A 16,260-nucleotide genomic window follows, 5' to 3' on the forward strand; every position below is an offset into this window, starting at 1 on the left:
GCTCAATCTGACAGCCTTTATTGATTCAGTTTAATAAGAGAATTATCATGTTGTAATGAAACTTCACTGCAATTAAGATATTTTCACACAGGTATTTACATCACATTATGATCTCTAGTCCATTCATCTCTGCTTGTCGATACAGAGAATTGAGGGTTTGGATGCAAATCTTGAATCGAGAACTGAATCATTCCATTGACTACTGCGCACGCTGCAAATCATTGTGGCTCAGAAGATGGAGGCAAAAAAAAAAAAAAAAAAAAAATTCAAAGCAATAATATCATGGCAGCAGGTTTTTAAAGCTATAATGTGTTAGTTCAGTAGAACAGATTGATATGTCAAATTAATCGCACAAATGAAAGGTTACACAATGTCAATAAAACAGCTACTTCTAAGTTAAACACATCGACATCTACTCACAACATGATTGTCACATACCTGCTGAAATCAGGAGCAGGTGAGAAACAACAGCGGAGTACATTCAGTTCAGACAGCGTGTTTGCTGGAGGAGTTACAAAACTACAATCCCTTGGACAGGTTGAGGAAAAGGTACAAAACTAATGCAGAATGGAAACGGCGTCTGTCTCCTTCCGTTTGTCATCAAGTTGCTACAAAAAGATTTTAGTAAAACTACACAAAATGGTTAAATAACACCCAGCTGAACATAACTAACATGATGCAAAAAGAGCAAGTCCTTTGACAAAAGCAAAATTTGGATCAACTCAAGGTTCTGGTTCATACAGTTGTCTATAAGAGGGTTCAGGATCCACATAAATCTCAAGAGAAACTTTACAAGCAATACTTAAAGCAAGCAAACAGCTTTGCACAAACCAAAAGTCCACGAAAGGAAAAAAGAAATTCTACTAGCCTCTGTTTGTTTACTCCACAGAGAAGGAAGGTGGCTTTTTTCATCAGCCCATCCTTTTCACAACCCAAGCAGCTGAACGTACTCAATCTGACCTGCTGTTATTAAAAAAATAAAACACGTCCTCTGACTGTGGGTTTCTTCAGCCCTGTGGTATCCGGAAGGATCTGTATGCTGGTTGCTTGATTTTAACTACATTCATGCTTGTGCTGTGGCTGTTTATCTGAAGGTGATCGGTTGTAGGCACTGATTCAAGTTTCTCATTCATTCATGACCTTTCCACCATGTAATCAGTGCTGACAGCATGTTCAATGTGTGTGATGGGTGTCATTTCAATCTATACAAAGAACTGTTTCAGATTAAAATGATTTTAAGACAATATTTAAATGATATCGTGTACTGGTGTATCTGAGTTTCAACAGATTTCCTTTAGAAGTGAAATTTATAAATGTAAAGGTTTTGTCACTGATCATGTTGATCTGGTCAAATCTATGGCTTTTTTATGGGACTTAAAGTCCTCAAGCCCTCAATCCTCAAACTTTTAAACCCTGGCAATGACCTGAACGTGTTTTCCAGATGCGGAAACCCTAATCCCTCTCGTCAGCCACCTTCCTTTTCTACTACTTACCTGTGGCGGATTGATTGCCACAACTGCCTGTTAGCCTCAACTTTCATCATCTTCTCCTTGATGTTTGGTTGCTTTCACCTCAGGCAGGGATTTGTGTGATGAGTGGGGACAGCCCACAATCCCCTGAGGAATCACTCAGTGCAAAGCATTCAAGCATTTGCCAATCTGAAGCGTTTACAGAGTGTTTAAAAAACAAAAGACGTCTGGTCATGAAGCACAGCGGGATATTAACAACCCCTGCTTTCAAAAGGTTTAAATAAGGAAAAGCCTTCACTGAAACATCAAATGACACGGAGCTGAATATTCAATGCTGGTCATGTTTGACAGTTTCAATGACTTTTTTGCAATTTTGTGCTCTGTGATAAGAAAGGTATTTCTGAGAAGAAAAACTGTTCCATGACGATCGCGAGATCAGTGGGATTCGCGCCTCATGCCTTGAAAAAACAGTCTGAAATCCCCGTGCCGCTCCACCACTGACGTGTGGTCGAAACCACCCCATTACACCCCTTGTGAAAGAGCCAGTGGTTCTCAAGGCAAATATAAGGTATTTCAATTCAAGGCTCTTAAATATTAGACTCAAGCACAGAAACTGTGTTTGTCCTTTCCGCTTTGTGTTGGTTACTGCTCCCTACAGACGCTGCTGACATTTTTGGGCCCAGAAGATGATTGTTGGTGCTGTTCTCCTTCCATAATAAACCTAATTTGAAAATACTCCAGAGCATCAACAAGCATGGGGGTTTTGTATCACCTGTTGAAGGCTTTCTATAACCATGTCTGGTTGGGAGAATGAGTTCTTCCAGTAGATCTGGAGAGCTTCAATCCTCCTCTGAAGGGTAAAAGCTTTACGAGTTTTCCTTTCTTTCCTGGCAGCTGTGAGGTGAAAGGGGTCGGTTGGATTATTCTGTTGGGAGTTGAGCCTCATTTGGATTCCCCTGAGAGACCGCTGAGATCTCTCCTGCTTCCCTCTGCAGCTCGACCACACGCCGCAATCTTTGACTTCCCTCCTTAACTTTGCACGGGCACTGGTCTCTGCCTCTCGCTTGTTCACCCGGCCTTTCTTGCCATCGCCTTGCCCGTCTGTTCGAGCCGTCGTCTTCTACCCACTCATTTCTCTCACTGGTCATTGATTTGGTTTCGCTATCCCGTCGCTTTCACTCGGTGGTGCTTCGGTTGTAGCAGAGGAAAACAGGTATCCATTTTATGTTTTTGTTATTTCCCAGTTAAAAAAGCTGATGAACTAAGCTCAGCTGAAGCCTAGCTCCCTTCTTCAAGCATCCTGCAAGACATAAAACAGTTTATTAGTTATGGGCTTATTAGGATATGATGCGAATTAAAGAGTCAAAATATATGGAAGGAATCTAAGCATTTTTTCCTTTTATTTTCTTTGTAATTATCACAGATTTTCATATCAAAGTAAAGGATTAGAACTTTCAAGTCTGTCAAGATGTCTATAGTTACACCCCTAAGCTTGTCGCCTTGCACACAAGCAGTCAAAAGAGACTAACATGTTTCTGACACTGACGTATCATGGTCTGGATTAACTTCGAAGAACCAGAGGCACTGCAGCTAAAGACATGTTTTATGTGCTTACACTTTAGTACTGTGACAGTCCAGTCACCCCACCATGCTGGTATGCACGTTCACCCTGGTAAGTCGAGTCCTGGGACAAAGCCACATCGATTTGGGACTTGAACTCGTCGCCCAGGTAGCTGTCCTGGAAAACAAAAATAACATAATATCATTAGCTCTAGTCAACTATCCTCATAGTCATTCAACTTTTCAAGTCAGAAAACTATTAGTTACTTTACACGATCTGCTTAGATTAAATTGTATAGCACACTAGTAAAGAGGAAAACTGGCAAACTGGAACAATGATTGACGTCATTTTCCCGAATTGACCGTGTTGTTATTTACATGTAGTGCTTTTTATGTGTCTGATGACGGTCAGAGGACTGAAAGGCCATCGTAAAACTTGAGTGCAGGCGATTGCAGATTTTTGCCTTTTGTTTTCTAGTTATGCAGAATACTGCAAAGTAAATAATGGATAAAGTGGCATAAAGTCACAAAGAAGAAATGACCAAAACTTGAGATAATCAACAAACAATTATGACAAAGATGGTTTAAATGTTTGATCAACCTTCTTAAGTGATGCATTTACCTGGGAGAGCTCTGGCTGGGAGAGGCCAGGCTGGCTCATCTGAGATGGTTGACTCATAGAGATGTAGCCCTGTGTCAGCGGCCCCTGGGAGAAGGACTGGGAAGCCCCTTCCTGGCTGGCCTGGCTGTTTGGTCCGTTACCCTGACCAGTTCCCTGGTTTCCTGAGCCGCGTACCCTCTGCCGTCCACCACGCCCAGGCTTACCTTTCATACCTCCACGACCTTGAACAGGGGTTGGGAACAGAAGAGATCAGGACCTCAATAAACTGGATTGAAATCTGCTCATTTTTTTTAGTTTGTACGCTGCTTCAATGAACTATCTCAGTGCTGTACTGTACCTGCAGCAGGTCCATTGGTTTGACCCAGGTAGCTGGGTGGAGGCATCGGTGGCATCACCAGGTTGAAAGGTATGGGGATATTCATAGCAGCCATGTGACCGGGACCTGCCCCAATCATCCCAATTTGGTCATGAGTTTGAAAGTACATGTTGGACGGACGCCCTGCTGAAAGTGAAAGCACAAAACAAGGTTTGTGTCAGTTTTGAACTAAAACAAGACCAGGCTAACATTGTTTTTGTTGGACTGCAAAGGTACCCTGTTGATAATAAAGTTATATCTTTAAATACTAAACAAATAAATAATAAATGCATACCAGCATTGCTGCGGTCATAGGCAGAACCAGGAATGAGAGCCTCACGGGCATCGTACATCGCTGTGCTCATAAAACGGCCGCCCTGAAATAAACACCAGGCATTCAGCATTTACTACAGCTACACATTTCAGGTTTTGGGCTGCAACTAACAATTATTTTTGCTGTTAATTAACCTGCTCATCATTAAGAATTAGTTTCCATGAGCCTTAATTAGTTTAAATTCTTATTTTTTTCTGTCCAATAGTTTAAAGTTCCAAGAGATTCAATTTACTATTATAGAGTCCTGAAAAACAAAGGAAATACACATGTACCAAAAAGAAATAAATTTAAAAAAAAAAGAAAAAAAAAAAGAAAGAAATGACACATGTTGATTTCTGGAAGGGGGGGGGGGACAACCCCCGCAGCACAGAAGGAAAAAAAAAAAAAAAGCTATTCATCAAATGTTAATGCACTGTTTAATTTCAATTTCATGAACTTAAAAAGAAAGATAGTAGAGCAGCATTTTAAGAACACCTTACCAGGTGGAAATGGGAGTTATGTAACCAGTGGCGTGATAAAAACTACATAAACAGAGGGAAGAATGGTTTGTACAAAATGTCAACATATTCTGTAGGCACTGACTTTGTCAGATACCCAACCTTTTGCACAAGCCACAATTGCCGTTTACCTTCTATGTCCAAAGACAAAAAGTAACAGTGCGTTAGCATTTGAAGAAAAAGTTCCAGTGGAACCAGTGACTCTTTGGTACTTTTGCTTATAATACTGCCTTTCTATCATGTGTCTCTATAACAAGAGTTGCACTTAGTTTGTTTTACTCACAGGGTTGATAGTGTTGACCAACTTGCGGGGCTTGCTGAACTGCATTAGGCTCTCCCTAAGGTTGTTGAGGGGACCTTCCACCAGGACCTTCTGCTCCTTGTAGTTGTTCAACAGGTTGTTCCACAGTGGCTGCTTAGAGAGAGCCTTTGGGTTCCCCACAATGATTACACCATACCTTCATACACAACATACAAGAGTACTGATCAGTGATGTAGTACATGTTTTGTATTTAAATGACTACAAAATATGTCCTAACAATACCATCTTACAAGCTATTCTGGGATATGTTTTTGTGTACAGAAAATCCAGTGGTCTGATTGTCCTACCATGAGATTATACATACAGTTAGGAAAGTTGGTATGTTTAAGCTACATTATAATTGTTAAAGACTGGATTCTGTGTGTGTCCACACTGCAATACCATAAAAGTCTTCATAAAAATTCAAAAGCTACATTTTTTACATCTGAATTGCATGATTGGTAATTGGCTTCAGCAACGGCTTTGTGATCTGCCAACTTTATCAAATGAGACAACTCCAATAACTCTTACTTGGCTCTGGTCAGTGCCACATTGAGACGGCGAGGATCATTTAAGAAGCCAATGCCCTGATGCTCATTGGCTCGGACACACGACAGGATGATGAAGTCTTTCTCTCTGCCCTGAAAGGCATCCACACTGGCAATCTCCACTTGCTAAATTGGAAAATGACATAAGAGAAGAAGATGGGGAGATTGTATTGTAAGAAAGAAAAAAACTTTTTTGTCTCCTCTGGCTTGTAGTGTGACTTATATAGAGAAGCATCTTATATGTGTATATTTACAGTTATTTTGTTGATCAGTCACTAGCATTAGATGGCACTCATGACTCAACTGAAGATACTATACTGCCGAAAAAGTAAAAACACTTATGTTTACGCTGAACTCTAATACAAGTGAAATATAAGTGAAAATGTCACCCAAACGTTTTATACTGTAGATTTCAAACAGCAGGTAAAGTATGAGGCTGAAACAAAATTTAGAGTGTTGGCATTCAGGCAACCTGAGAGAGGAGGTGGACACGCTGCTTCATCCGTTTTTTCTAAAAGCGAACAATATTCCGGTGCAACTTATACTCTGGAAAAAACGGTACCTTAAAAATAATGTTAGCTCAAGCTGAGCCTTATCTGGTACCTGATAGAGTTTGGTGTGCAGTGAGCCACTGAACTGCATGTACTGGACCAGGTAGGAGCGTTGACCCTCGTATGGGGTGATGATGCCGATCTGGTCGGGTTTGGCTCCAGCCTTTAGCAGCCTGGTGGTGATCTTCTCTACGTTAGCAGCCTCCGTCCTTAAAACAGTATCATCATTCGGTAAATACAGAAATGCTTGGCAGTGGGTAAATTTGTTTGCGCTAATTTCAGAAGTAACTAACAGTTGAGAAATGCAAACAATACCTAAGTTGCAAAGAGCAGGATTATTTTACTTGCAAAAGTTACCTACATAAATATGAATGAAAAAGGTCTCTGAGTTCAACTATGCAAAATAAAGCAGGAAGATGTGTGATGTTACCTGTTCAGGTAAGAGGTTCCAGAACTGGCAATCTCCTCCTGGCCCTGAGTCACATAGAAGAACATGGGCTTATCCGGTTGTGGCCACTGGAAGTCAAAGCCTTTCTTGATGCGGTCAGCTAGGAAGAACAAGGACATTTGTAGGTCATTTTACCTGCTACTGTTGTAACCACAGTGGGTAACAATTCCCCATCCACTAATCCAGACAATGATATGCTGAATTTTTACAAACCTGCAGTGACACCATTCTGAAGGGAGCCCTCATAGAAGATGTTGGAGGGGAAGGCACTGAGAGCCGGGTGCATGCGATACTGGACCTGCAGACGGATTGGCCGGATTCCCAGGACCACCAAGCGCTCAAACAGGGACTGTGACAAACCTGCCTTGGCTGCCTTCTTACACATCACCACAGGACCCAATTGGCAGTGGTCACCAACCAGAATGAGCTGTAGAAAATAAGTTACACAATTGTGACAAGTGCATTAATATAACCACCCAATATTTGCAGATATTCAAAACAAATCATTTGTGTTCTGCGAAGGCCTGATTTGAACAAAAAACATGTGAGTTCCTTTAGTACTGGAAAGTTTTTTCCATCTACTGCCGAAATTAATGCAGGGCCATGTTAACGTGGACTCTTAGTGACCAGTGTAGGTGATAAAAGATCAGTCCACAAAAGGGTGATATCAGCCAGATTAAGTACACATTTTCACAACTACATTAGAAAACATGGTGTCTAAGGAGGAATGTATAGTGCTGTACTTAACGCCCCATGCTGTAATGCTCAGACTGCAGTTTGTGCGTTTGTCATGTTAGGATTTATCAGATGCCACACTCCAGTATGCAAATGCAGATGATCTTGTGTAGCTCAAGGCAAGTGTGTTTATGTAGTTGCATGAAGGATATTTTAGACAACGCAGAGTAACAAATCTGAAAAGTTTGCAAATATTTCCTGGTCTTAAAAGCTACAATATAGTTAAGTCACATACAGTACTGATCTAAAGTCTTAGTATGTCGCTATCTCTGTCAAATTATTGACAGAGATGTTCAGTCAAAGATATTGTAATATTTGAATATCAGCAAACTAAACATTGGTTTAAACATTTTACTTGTGACAGTGTGTACCTGCTTGGCTCCCAACACTACAGGTACCATACACTCAGGCTCAGTGGCCTGGGTGCTCTCATCAATTAGGATGGAGCGGAACTGCATCTTGGCCAGGCGAGGATCACCAGCCCCGACACATGTGCAGCAGATCACATCAGCATTCTGGACAGAAAGAGAGGAAAATAATTTATTATCCTAAATGAAAGATTGGGCCAGGATAGAATTGCCAAACAGAACAACAGCAAAGAAACATCTAATTTAGTATCAACCTTCCTTGATGCTAAATTGGAGCTATTTCAGTCTCTAAGGACACTTTGAATATTCTCCTCACCATGAGCAGCTCCCTCTCAGCTGTGCGTTTTAAAGTCCTATAGCGCTTTTCATCAGCAGATGACAGCTCACCAGTCTCATCCTTCAGCTGCTGTAGTTTCTGAAGCTCTGGCATACTAGGGAAGCACAAGACATCAGGTTGACTACATAAACTGAATTTCCCATGGGAGTTATACAGAGTAACCACTGCTTAAAATACACAAATCCCAGGGTGGGAGCAGCCTAAGATAATATGCTTGCATCAGCAGCACTTCAGGTTCATGCAAACAGAAATCATATTAAGAATCTTTAGCAAAGACCCAGGTTTGTAGTATGAAATATGAGGTCAATGTGTCACAAGAATAATATAGAAAGGTAAAAAAAAAAGAGAGAAGAAAACCAGTGTAACATTTGCTTTTGGCCTTGTAGTTACCAAATTGCATTATGTACTTTTGCTCAAGTGCTGGGAGGAGAGTTCATTTCCCTACATGCTACTGACCTGTCCATGTTGCTGATCTGGTTGTGCAGAGCCAGAAAAGACACTGGAGATTCAATGGCCTCTCGGCTCTTTGCACACAGTCTGACAACCTTCAACCCAGTCTTGTCAATCTTCTCAGTCAACTGGTCCACAGCAATGTTACTGGGAGCACACACCAGAACTGGTCTGCAGGAAACACACATACGCATCATAGATAGAACTAGGACAGAAACAGTAAGGATAACTCAATCTTAATCTTTAAATTTTCTTTATGTATAAAACACTTCCTGTTTTACCCATTGCCCTGTCGTGACAGGTGGTAAACAATAGTGGCAGAGGTGACTGTCTTCCCAGTGCCAGGAGGACCCTGAATCAGACTGAGAGGTCTCTGCAGCACCGTCTTCACAGCATACACCTATTTAAAAAAAAAAAAAAAAAAAAAAAAAAAAAAACCCCCCATCAGGCCAACTGTTGCAAATAAAGGCAACAAATCTTTAGAACATTTTGGATAGAAACCCCCTGTATCTGCGCTGTACTGAGTCAAAACAGGTAACATGCTGTGTCTGATTAAATAAAGCTTTCCCCTTCCAAACCAAGTCATAAGCCTGGTCTGTTTTTGTCGAGTGATGTATGTGATGAGGCTCATTAAATAAGACAACTAATACTTTTTTTCCTGCAGTGAGGCCTTGAAGACACAGAAAATCAATGATAAGCAGAAATCACTGGGACTCATGCTTAGTGAGGTCTGACCTGTGAGTGATTGAGGTCAGGCAGGCCCTGGGCAGTGAAGCGCTTTGGCAACTGACACTTGATGGTGACATCCTCCACCTCGTGCCCCAGCAGTTTGTGGTAAATGTAGCCAGACACAGAGGTCTCGTCCACCGCAAATGTCTTCAGGGCACTCTGCATTCTGCAGCAACAATAATATTGAATGTCAGTCATGGGAGATTTACACAAAACCATTACTTGTGGATAACAGACATTTTGTTATTCTTCGTTATCTCCAGTAATATGGTGATTTAGGAGCAGTGACATATAGCAATGACATATTCAATCATCATATTCACTTAATTTAAAATTTGGGGGTGTAAAATCTCAACATACCTGTCAAAGGAAGTGGACTTCCACACAAAGTCCACCTGGAAGTTGTGGGGGATTTCAACAGGTGCTCCAACACTGCTCCGCAACTCAATGGCAATTTCATCCCCATAGTCTTAAAACACAGTGTGTTAAGAAAGTCCAGTATTATCATTTCATTACAGTGAGTCTATTAAATGGGGGTGAATGGGGCTATGCTACCTACATTAGTATCTTTTGTTAGACTGAACACCACTTTCCAGGATTATTGGCATGAAATGAGCCAGACTTGATGTAATGCAATGGATGACCAGTTCATTATAGTGCAAAGGATACTGTCAGGGACTTTGATGACATGGCCAATGCCTTTCCATGGTGGGGCCAGATCTCCCTTGTAGCGCAGGCAAATCTCATCGCCTTGCATCAGCCGCATATCTGGGATTGATAAAAAAGACAAGTCAGAATCCCTTGTTCATTCAAATGACACACAAACTAAGGAAATTGTACTATGAATCACAAACCCAATGATACAGTTCCATGCATCTACAAAACCACACTACAAACAAAAAGGCAAGAACCAAACCAAGCACACATGCCACCAAAAGGTGCAGGGTTGGGGGAGGCTGCATGCAATTCTGAGGACTGACGGGGGATGGATGGGGTTCTATCTGCACCACAGAACCACAGGGCAGAAAGTCAAAGTCAGAATTACCACCTGAATCCGTCTTGGGCAGTGTGAAATAGGCAATCCGCTTTTTATTCAGCCCCAGGTCCCACCTGACTGTTATATTGTCTTGGGTCTGCAAAAAGAAATTAAAAACTAAATATATCAACTAACAATAAATTGGGCAATGGTAAAATATCACATCACTATGACAATATTCCTTCAACTCTATAGGTGCAGTTGAAAAACAAACAACTTAGGCAAACTCATAGCACAAAAAAGTCTGTCATTTAGATCACAGATGTAACAGGTGCTTCCACTTTAGCCATCAAGTGTGACCACACCACAAGAACCAAATAATCTTTCTACTGTTATGTAAAAGTGTTCCATTAGTGTTTCTGTGTCACTTAAAACCTGATGCACATGTACATGACCATAAAGATTTAAGGTTAAAAAACATCACACTCTAAGTTCCAGTCTTCAACATATAAATGTTTTTTAGCTACCTGGGACTCCTTAAGCTTCTTATCATAGTCAGCCTCCAGTTTGACCAAGGGCCCAAAGATGTTTTGGTACTGGTAGGCATCTTCGTAACGCAGCAGCACATGCTGGGGTTCCTCATCCACACCAGGCTTCTCCAGGTCTTCCAAGGTGGCAGTGGGATTATCCTGAAATGAAACCAAGACACAGCATTTTCAACCCCATGTACATCACACTCCCATGTTCCACTAACAGATTTCACTTCTCACTGGTTGATGCATTATTAAGCTAGTACTGTATGCCTATCCTTTTTAAGCAGCTGTCACTTAGAGCTCTTTGACATGTGCCAGTGGCTTAAAGTTTCCAGCCCTCTGGTTACAACACTGCTCTTTACTTAACTCAACTACAGTTGAAACCAAAAGTTTACATACACTGTATAAAAAGACATAACTTTTTTTTTTCTTACTGTCTGATATTAAATCATACAAAACCCTTTCAGTTTTAGGCCCGTTCGGATTCCCAAAATAATTTCTATTTGCTAAATGTCAAAATAATGTGTGAGAGAATTTATTAGAGATTTTTGTATTACTTTCTTCAAAGTCAAAAGTTTACATACATTTGCTTAGTATTTGGTAGAATTGCCTTTAAACTGAATGACCTGACGCAAACGCTTTGGGTATCCTTCCACAAGCTTCCCACAACAGTTTAATGGAATTTTGGCCCATTCCTCCTGACAGAACTGGTGTAATTGAGTCAGGTTTGTAGGCCGCCTTGCTCTCACACGTCTTTTCAGCTCTGACCACAAATTTTCTATGGGATTGAGATCAGGGCTTTGTGATGGCCACTCCAAAACATTGACTTTGTTGTCCTTAAGCCACTTTGTAACCAATTTTGCAGTATGCTTAGGGTCATTGTCCATTTGGAAGACCCATTTGCGCCCAAGCTTTAACTTCCTGGCTGATGTCTTGAGATGCTGCTTCAATATTTCAACATACTGTTCTTTCTTCATGACGCCATCTATTTTGTGAAGTGCACCAGTCCCTCCTGCAGCAAAAACACCCCCACAACATGATGCTGCCACCTCCGTACTTCACAGTTGGGATGGTGTTCTCAGGCTTGAAGGCTTCCCCCTTTTTCCTCCAAATATGACAATGGTCATTGTGGCCAAACCGTCCAATTTTTGTTTCGTCAGACCACAGGACATGTCTCCAGAAATTAGGGTCCTTGTCCCTGTGTGTATTTGCAAAGTGTAATCCGGCTTTTTTATGTCGCTTTTGGAGTAATGGCTTTTTCCTCGCTGAGTAGCCTTTCAGCGCACAGGACTCATTTCACTGTGGATAGTGCTGCACTCTTACCAGCTTCAGCCAGCATCTTCACAAGGTCTTTTGCTTTTGTTCTGGGATTGATACGCACATTCCGCACCAAAACACGTTCATCTCTTGGACTCAGGAGCCGTCTCCTTCCTGAGCGGTATGATGGCTGGACATTCCCATGTTGTTTATACTAGCGTATAATTGTTTGAACAGATGAACGTGGCACCTTCAGGCATCTGGAAATTGCTCCCAAGGATGAACCAGTCTTATGGAGGTCCACAATTCTCTTCCTGATGTCTTGGCTGATTTCTTTAGACTTTCCCATGGTGTCACAAAAGGAAGCAGTGTGTTGAGGTGTGCCTTTAAATAAATCAACAGGTGTGCCTCCAATAAACTCAAGTGGTGTCAGTTAACCTATCAGACGCTTCCAAAGCCATGACTTCATCATCTGGGCTTTCCCAAATAGTTTAAAGGCATAGTAACCTTAGTGTATGTAAACTTTTGACTTCGAAGAAAGTAATGCAAAATCTCTAATAAAGTTATATGTCTTTTTATACAGTGTATGTAAACTTTTGGTTTCAACTGTAAAATAAAACTTCCCACCATGTCAGGTGCATACCTTCCAGAGCTCCTCCAGTTTGTTGATTTGCTGAGCGGTGATCTGACGGGCGCGAAGCTGCTCCTGCTCTGACGGAATCTTCACCAGCCAGGACAGAAAGCAGCGGTCCTGGATCAGTGGTTGCCACTGCGAGCTGTCCCAGTTGATGTCTTTTAAGCTACTCTGGCTGGCACATGGCTGTCTGTATATAGATACAAGATTAAGACAGGGAGAAACTTGTTTAGTTTATGTATGGGATTTCATAGTAATTACTTTCTTGCAGAGGATGGTATCTGTTATCCTGCCTAATCAGACTGTCAGCCTGGTTTCTTGTGTGCAGGTGAAAACAGAAAGGGTTAATAATTTTCACAGAGCAGAAAGAACTAGTTAAAGGCTTGCGGATCTCAGCAGGGACTTCCCCAAACAACAGCTGCAGACTAAATGGCTGACTACCCAGCAAAGCCACATTTTAGTTGTGTCGAAGGAAGGATGAGGCATCCAATAGGATTTTGAATAAACATGATATCAGTGCAATCTGTTTGTAAGAAGCTTACCAAAGACAAAGCGGTAATGATAAATACCATTAACAAGAAACAGTAATGCTATCAATACACTTGAAGCAAGTTTAGCAAGTGTCACAGTTAAACCGTTTGTACATCACAGAGCAAAAGTTTATTTTAACTGTAAAATATTTTTCCAACTACAAAAATTAGCTGTTTTATAGCCAAGTACTTCACTCTACAGCTACTCTGTATCAGGGCTGACTTTATGCTTTAAATGTTTATTGGGGTCATTTTATCTATATTACTTTTGTTTTTATTAACATAGTTTTTCATTGCCTGTTACTGAGTATGTACAGATTTCTGAGCCTCAGGAAGTAGGTCATCCAACACAAGGACTGAAACGTGAACAACTGATATGATTCAAACTTCATGATAAACTTCCTGCTTCAAAGCAAAACATTTGCATATTCAGTTTTCGCTTCATGCTCCCTGATAGGTTATAATGATTACGCATGCAGACTTCAGTTCTGTCCACAAGGACGTCCTGGACCGAACACACAGGATTTGTGGGCATTAGTTACAGGACTGTTTTTACATATACAAGGCTGCTGCCCCGTCGGCACTTGCCTGCAGAGTAGCACAACCACGGAATCAGCCTTGGCCGGAATGAAACCCAGGAGGAAAACGTTGCGGCAACCGCAGTTGTAACACTCCAGCACCGTCTCGCCCAGTGGCCCGTCCTTATGCAGTGTCACCTCTTTGCATTTAGCTCTCACTAAGTGGTTCACAATGTGGCTGGAAGTAAGAGAGCAGGAGTTAAACGACTAAGAAATCAGAAATACTTCAATCACTGTGATACAATCTACCTACACTTTGTGAAGTATACTGATATACAGGACAGACACTGCAGACTATTTCACAGTTTTAAACATTGCTTACTGCAAATAGCAACAGCTGAAAGGAGATAAACTTGGACCAACACTGCTTTCTTGCCATGTAAATGGTGATGTGTTTCTCATCTTATTATTTTTTATTAACTTTTGGTCAGTTTTATGTTCTGACACTTATGAAAAATATCAGATAAAGAGGAGTTCATTACACACCTGCCGGATGTGTTGCCACGTCCATTACAGAACCACTTTTTGCTGGTATTACAGTACACCACGCAAGCTGGATCATGGATACCACAGTAGCTAAAAAGATAGACATTTGAATTACTATAGCATTTAGTCAAAATCTTAAATGGCCACAGGACAATGTTTTGACAAAAGGACAACTGACCAATTTGACAGCAAGCTAAAGTACAAAGGAAGTACACATGAAACCAAATATCAGAGGGGTTAGCATACTGTGTCTAACCTCTAATATGGGCTTCAAATAAGTCAACAGTAAGCAGTAATTTTGTGGGCTCTCTCTATACAGACAGGACTCCTACAAACTTAAATTACATTCTTAAAACCCAACCAACTGACTTTCAAAAACCTGCCTCATGTTATGTTTTGTGTGTAATTCATAAACTGGTGCTACTAGTAAATTTTAAATGGTATATTATGCTTGTCAGAAATTTGAGGATAGTAAACACTGGTGAAAATTTTATTCCTTATGGCCACATGGTGTGTAATGTCAGAGACAATACTTATGGTAAGTATTATAAAAACAGCATCGTGTAATCACCAAATACTCTCATGCACTGACATCTACAGAGGAAGAGAGGTGAGTCTCTAGTCTGTGTACCTGCAGGCGTGCACAGGTAGGTCTTTGGTGTAGTATGCGTCTTCTTCATCCTCCTCAAAGTTGAGCTCTGCCAACAGCTGGCTGGCTTTGGCCACCGAGTCATCCACTCCGCCGTTGTGAAGACCCTCGTCAGGACCATTCACCTGAAGCACAACACGAGTTTTACCAAACAAACCGAATGCTAACGAATAGCAGCTAACACAGCGAGGAAAAGCCAGTTAATTATAAGTTGACACGTTGTCAGTGCTCTTGATTCTAATCTTTAATCGCTTGAGTCGCATCTGTATGTCGGGGTTTACTCGAACAGCTCAAAACAAACGTGCTAAGACGACTAACGTTACTTTGGGAGTTTTGTTAACGGACTTCCTAGCTAGCAGCTAACTGTAACGGTTAGCTACGAAGCCAGGTGCTAATGCTACATTCAATAATAGCGGGCTAGCTAACTGCCGCTAGCATCGCTAACCCGCGCTTCGCCGCGCCTTCCTGGAAAATACGAAGCCTCAAACCTGGCTGTCCAGTTGGCTCTGGGTCTGGCCTTGAGTTTGCGTCTGGCTGGGGAGGGTGAAGTCGGTGAAGTCGTACTCGGAGCCCTGGGTGTCAGCACCGAGCAACTCCGTTTCCTCCGTGTCCAGAAAGGTGAGGGTCTGAGAGCTCGGCCCGTACGCCTCCACACTCATCTCGAGTCTCAACTTTCGTTTCACTGGACGGTTTCCGGTCTTCGTAGAAAGGCAACTAAAATCCCCGCAGTGTTTGTTCGCTGTTAAATGGTTTAAAGGCCCACGCTGTGAGTCTGAAATTGAACCTAAACAAAAATGGAACCGAACAGAACCTTGAAAGCAGCAAGTCCGACAACGACGGTGACACACTTGCCTGCGCCGCTCACCGTGTGACGTCAAACTGTAGGCTGCATAGACAGATCATCAGTGACAGGAGCACTCACTCTGATTTTATTTTCTGGTATCAAAACACCATCGCGAACCGCAGAAACACAGGTATAAAAAAATCACTCACCGATAGACCCCATCTTTGTGTTTTTTTGGGGGGGACATAACTCCCTCACAGCGTCAAACCCTTTTATCGTGGCTCCTGGACTGTTTTCGTGTCATCATCTTCTCACCTTAATACATAACCAATACCGTTTCTCTACAGGAACAGTGACACCTTTTTAGGATGTTATATTGCAGGATCTAAATCCCATGCAAGTCAGACCAGTTATTTTCAAAATAGTTGGGTTTCACCAGAAAGTCTGTGATCTTTCATAGGCCTAAAGTTGAAAAATCAGTTACAAATTTTCAAGAGACATACTGTTAAGTATTGAAAAAAATGAGTTC

The 16,260-nt window shown here is 41.6% G+C and overlaps 1 protein-coding gene across 4 annotated transcripts; it reads right to left on the reverse strand.

The window, feature by feature from the left end:
• Window positions 1–2: 2 nt before the first annotated feature.
• LOC113139713 (regulator of nonsense transcripts 1) lies at window positions 3–15,814 on the reverse strand. Of its 4 annotated transcripts, none has more exons than XM_026323135.1 (24): window positions 15,436–15,814; window positions 14,930–15,072; window positions 14,299–14,388; window positions 13,823–13,990; window positions 12,714–12,894; window positions 10,808–10,969; window positions 10,353–10,437; window positions 9,974–10,072; window positions 9,665–9,773; window positions 9,311–9,470; window positions 8,857–8,975; window positions 8,582–8,746; window positions 8,105–8,219; window positions 7,792–7,935; window positions 6,899–7,112; window positions 6,668–6,785; window positions 6,290–6,446; window positions 5,670–5,812; window positions 5,121–5,295; window positions 4,302–4,383; window positions 3,989–4,150; window positions 3,652–3,872; window positions 3,085–3,207; window positions 3–2,769 (listed from the first exon to the last, which is right to left on the reverse strand). In XM_026323135.1, exons 1-23 carry the CDS (start codon window positions 15,604–15,606, stop codon window positions 3,088–3,090), a joined length of 3,303 nt encoding a protein of 1,100 aa, XP_026178920.1. In that variant the 5' UTR covers window positions 15,607–15,814; the 3' UTR covers window positions 3–2,769; window positions 3,085–3,087. The 4 variants fall into 4 exon arrangements, with proteins under 4 accessions (XP_026178920.1, XP_026178918.1, XP_026178919.1 ...); XM_026323133.1 differs by having other exon boundaries at window positions 3,989–4,153; XM_026323134.1 differs by having other exon boundaries at window positions 10,350–10,437.
• Window positions 15,815–16,260: the final 446 nt, after the last annotated feature.

Source organism: Mastacembelus armatus, chromosome 4 (assembly GCF_900324485.2).
Source record: "Mastacembelus armatus chromosome 4, fMasArm1.2, whole genome shotgun sequence".
Lineage (NCBI taxonomy): Eukaryota > Metazoa > Chordata > Actinopteri > Synbranchiformes > Mastacembelidae > Mastacembelus > Mastacembelus armatus.

Coding starts and splice junctions, on each gene's coding strand:
- LOC113139713 (XM_026323132.1), bottom strand. CDS start 15,606: ATGAGTGTGGAGGCGTACGGGCCGAGCTCTCAGACCCTCACCTTTCTG. Junction 15,073..15,435: donor AGAGCCAACTGGACAGCCAG/GTTTGAGGCTTC, acceptor GTTGTGCTTCAG/GTGAATGGTCCTGACGAGGG. Junction 12,895..13,822: donor GTGGTTGTGCTACTCTGCAG/GCAAGTGCCGAC, acceptor ATCTATATACAG/ACAGCCATGTGCCAGCCAGA.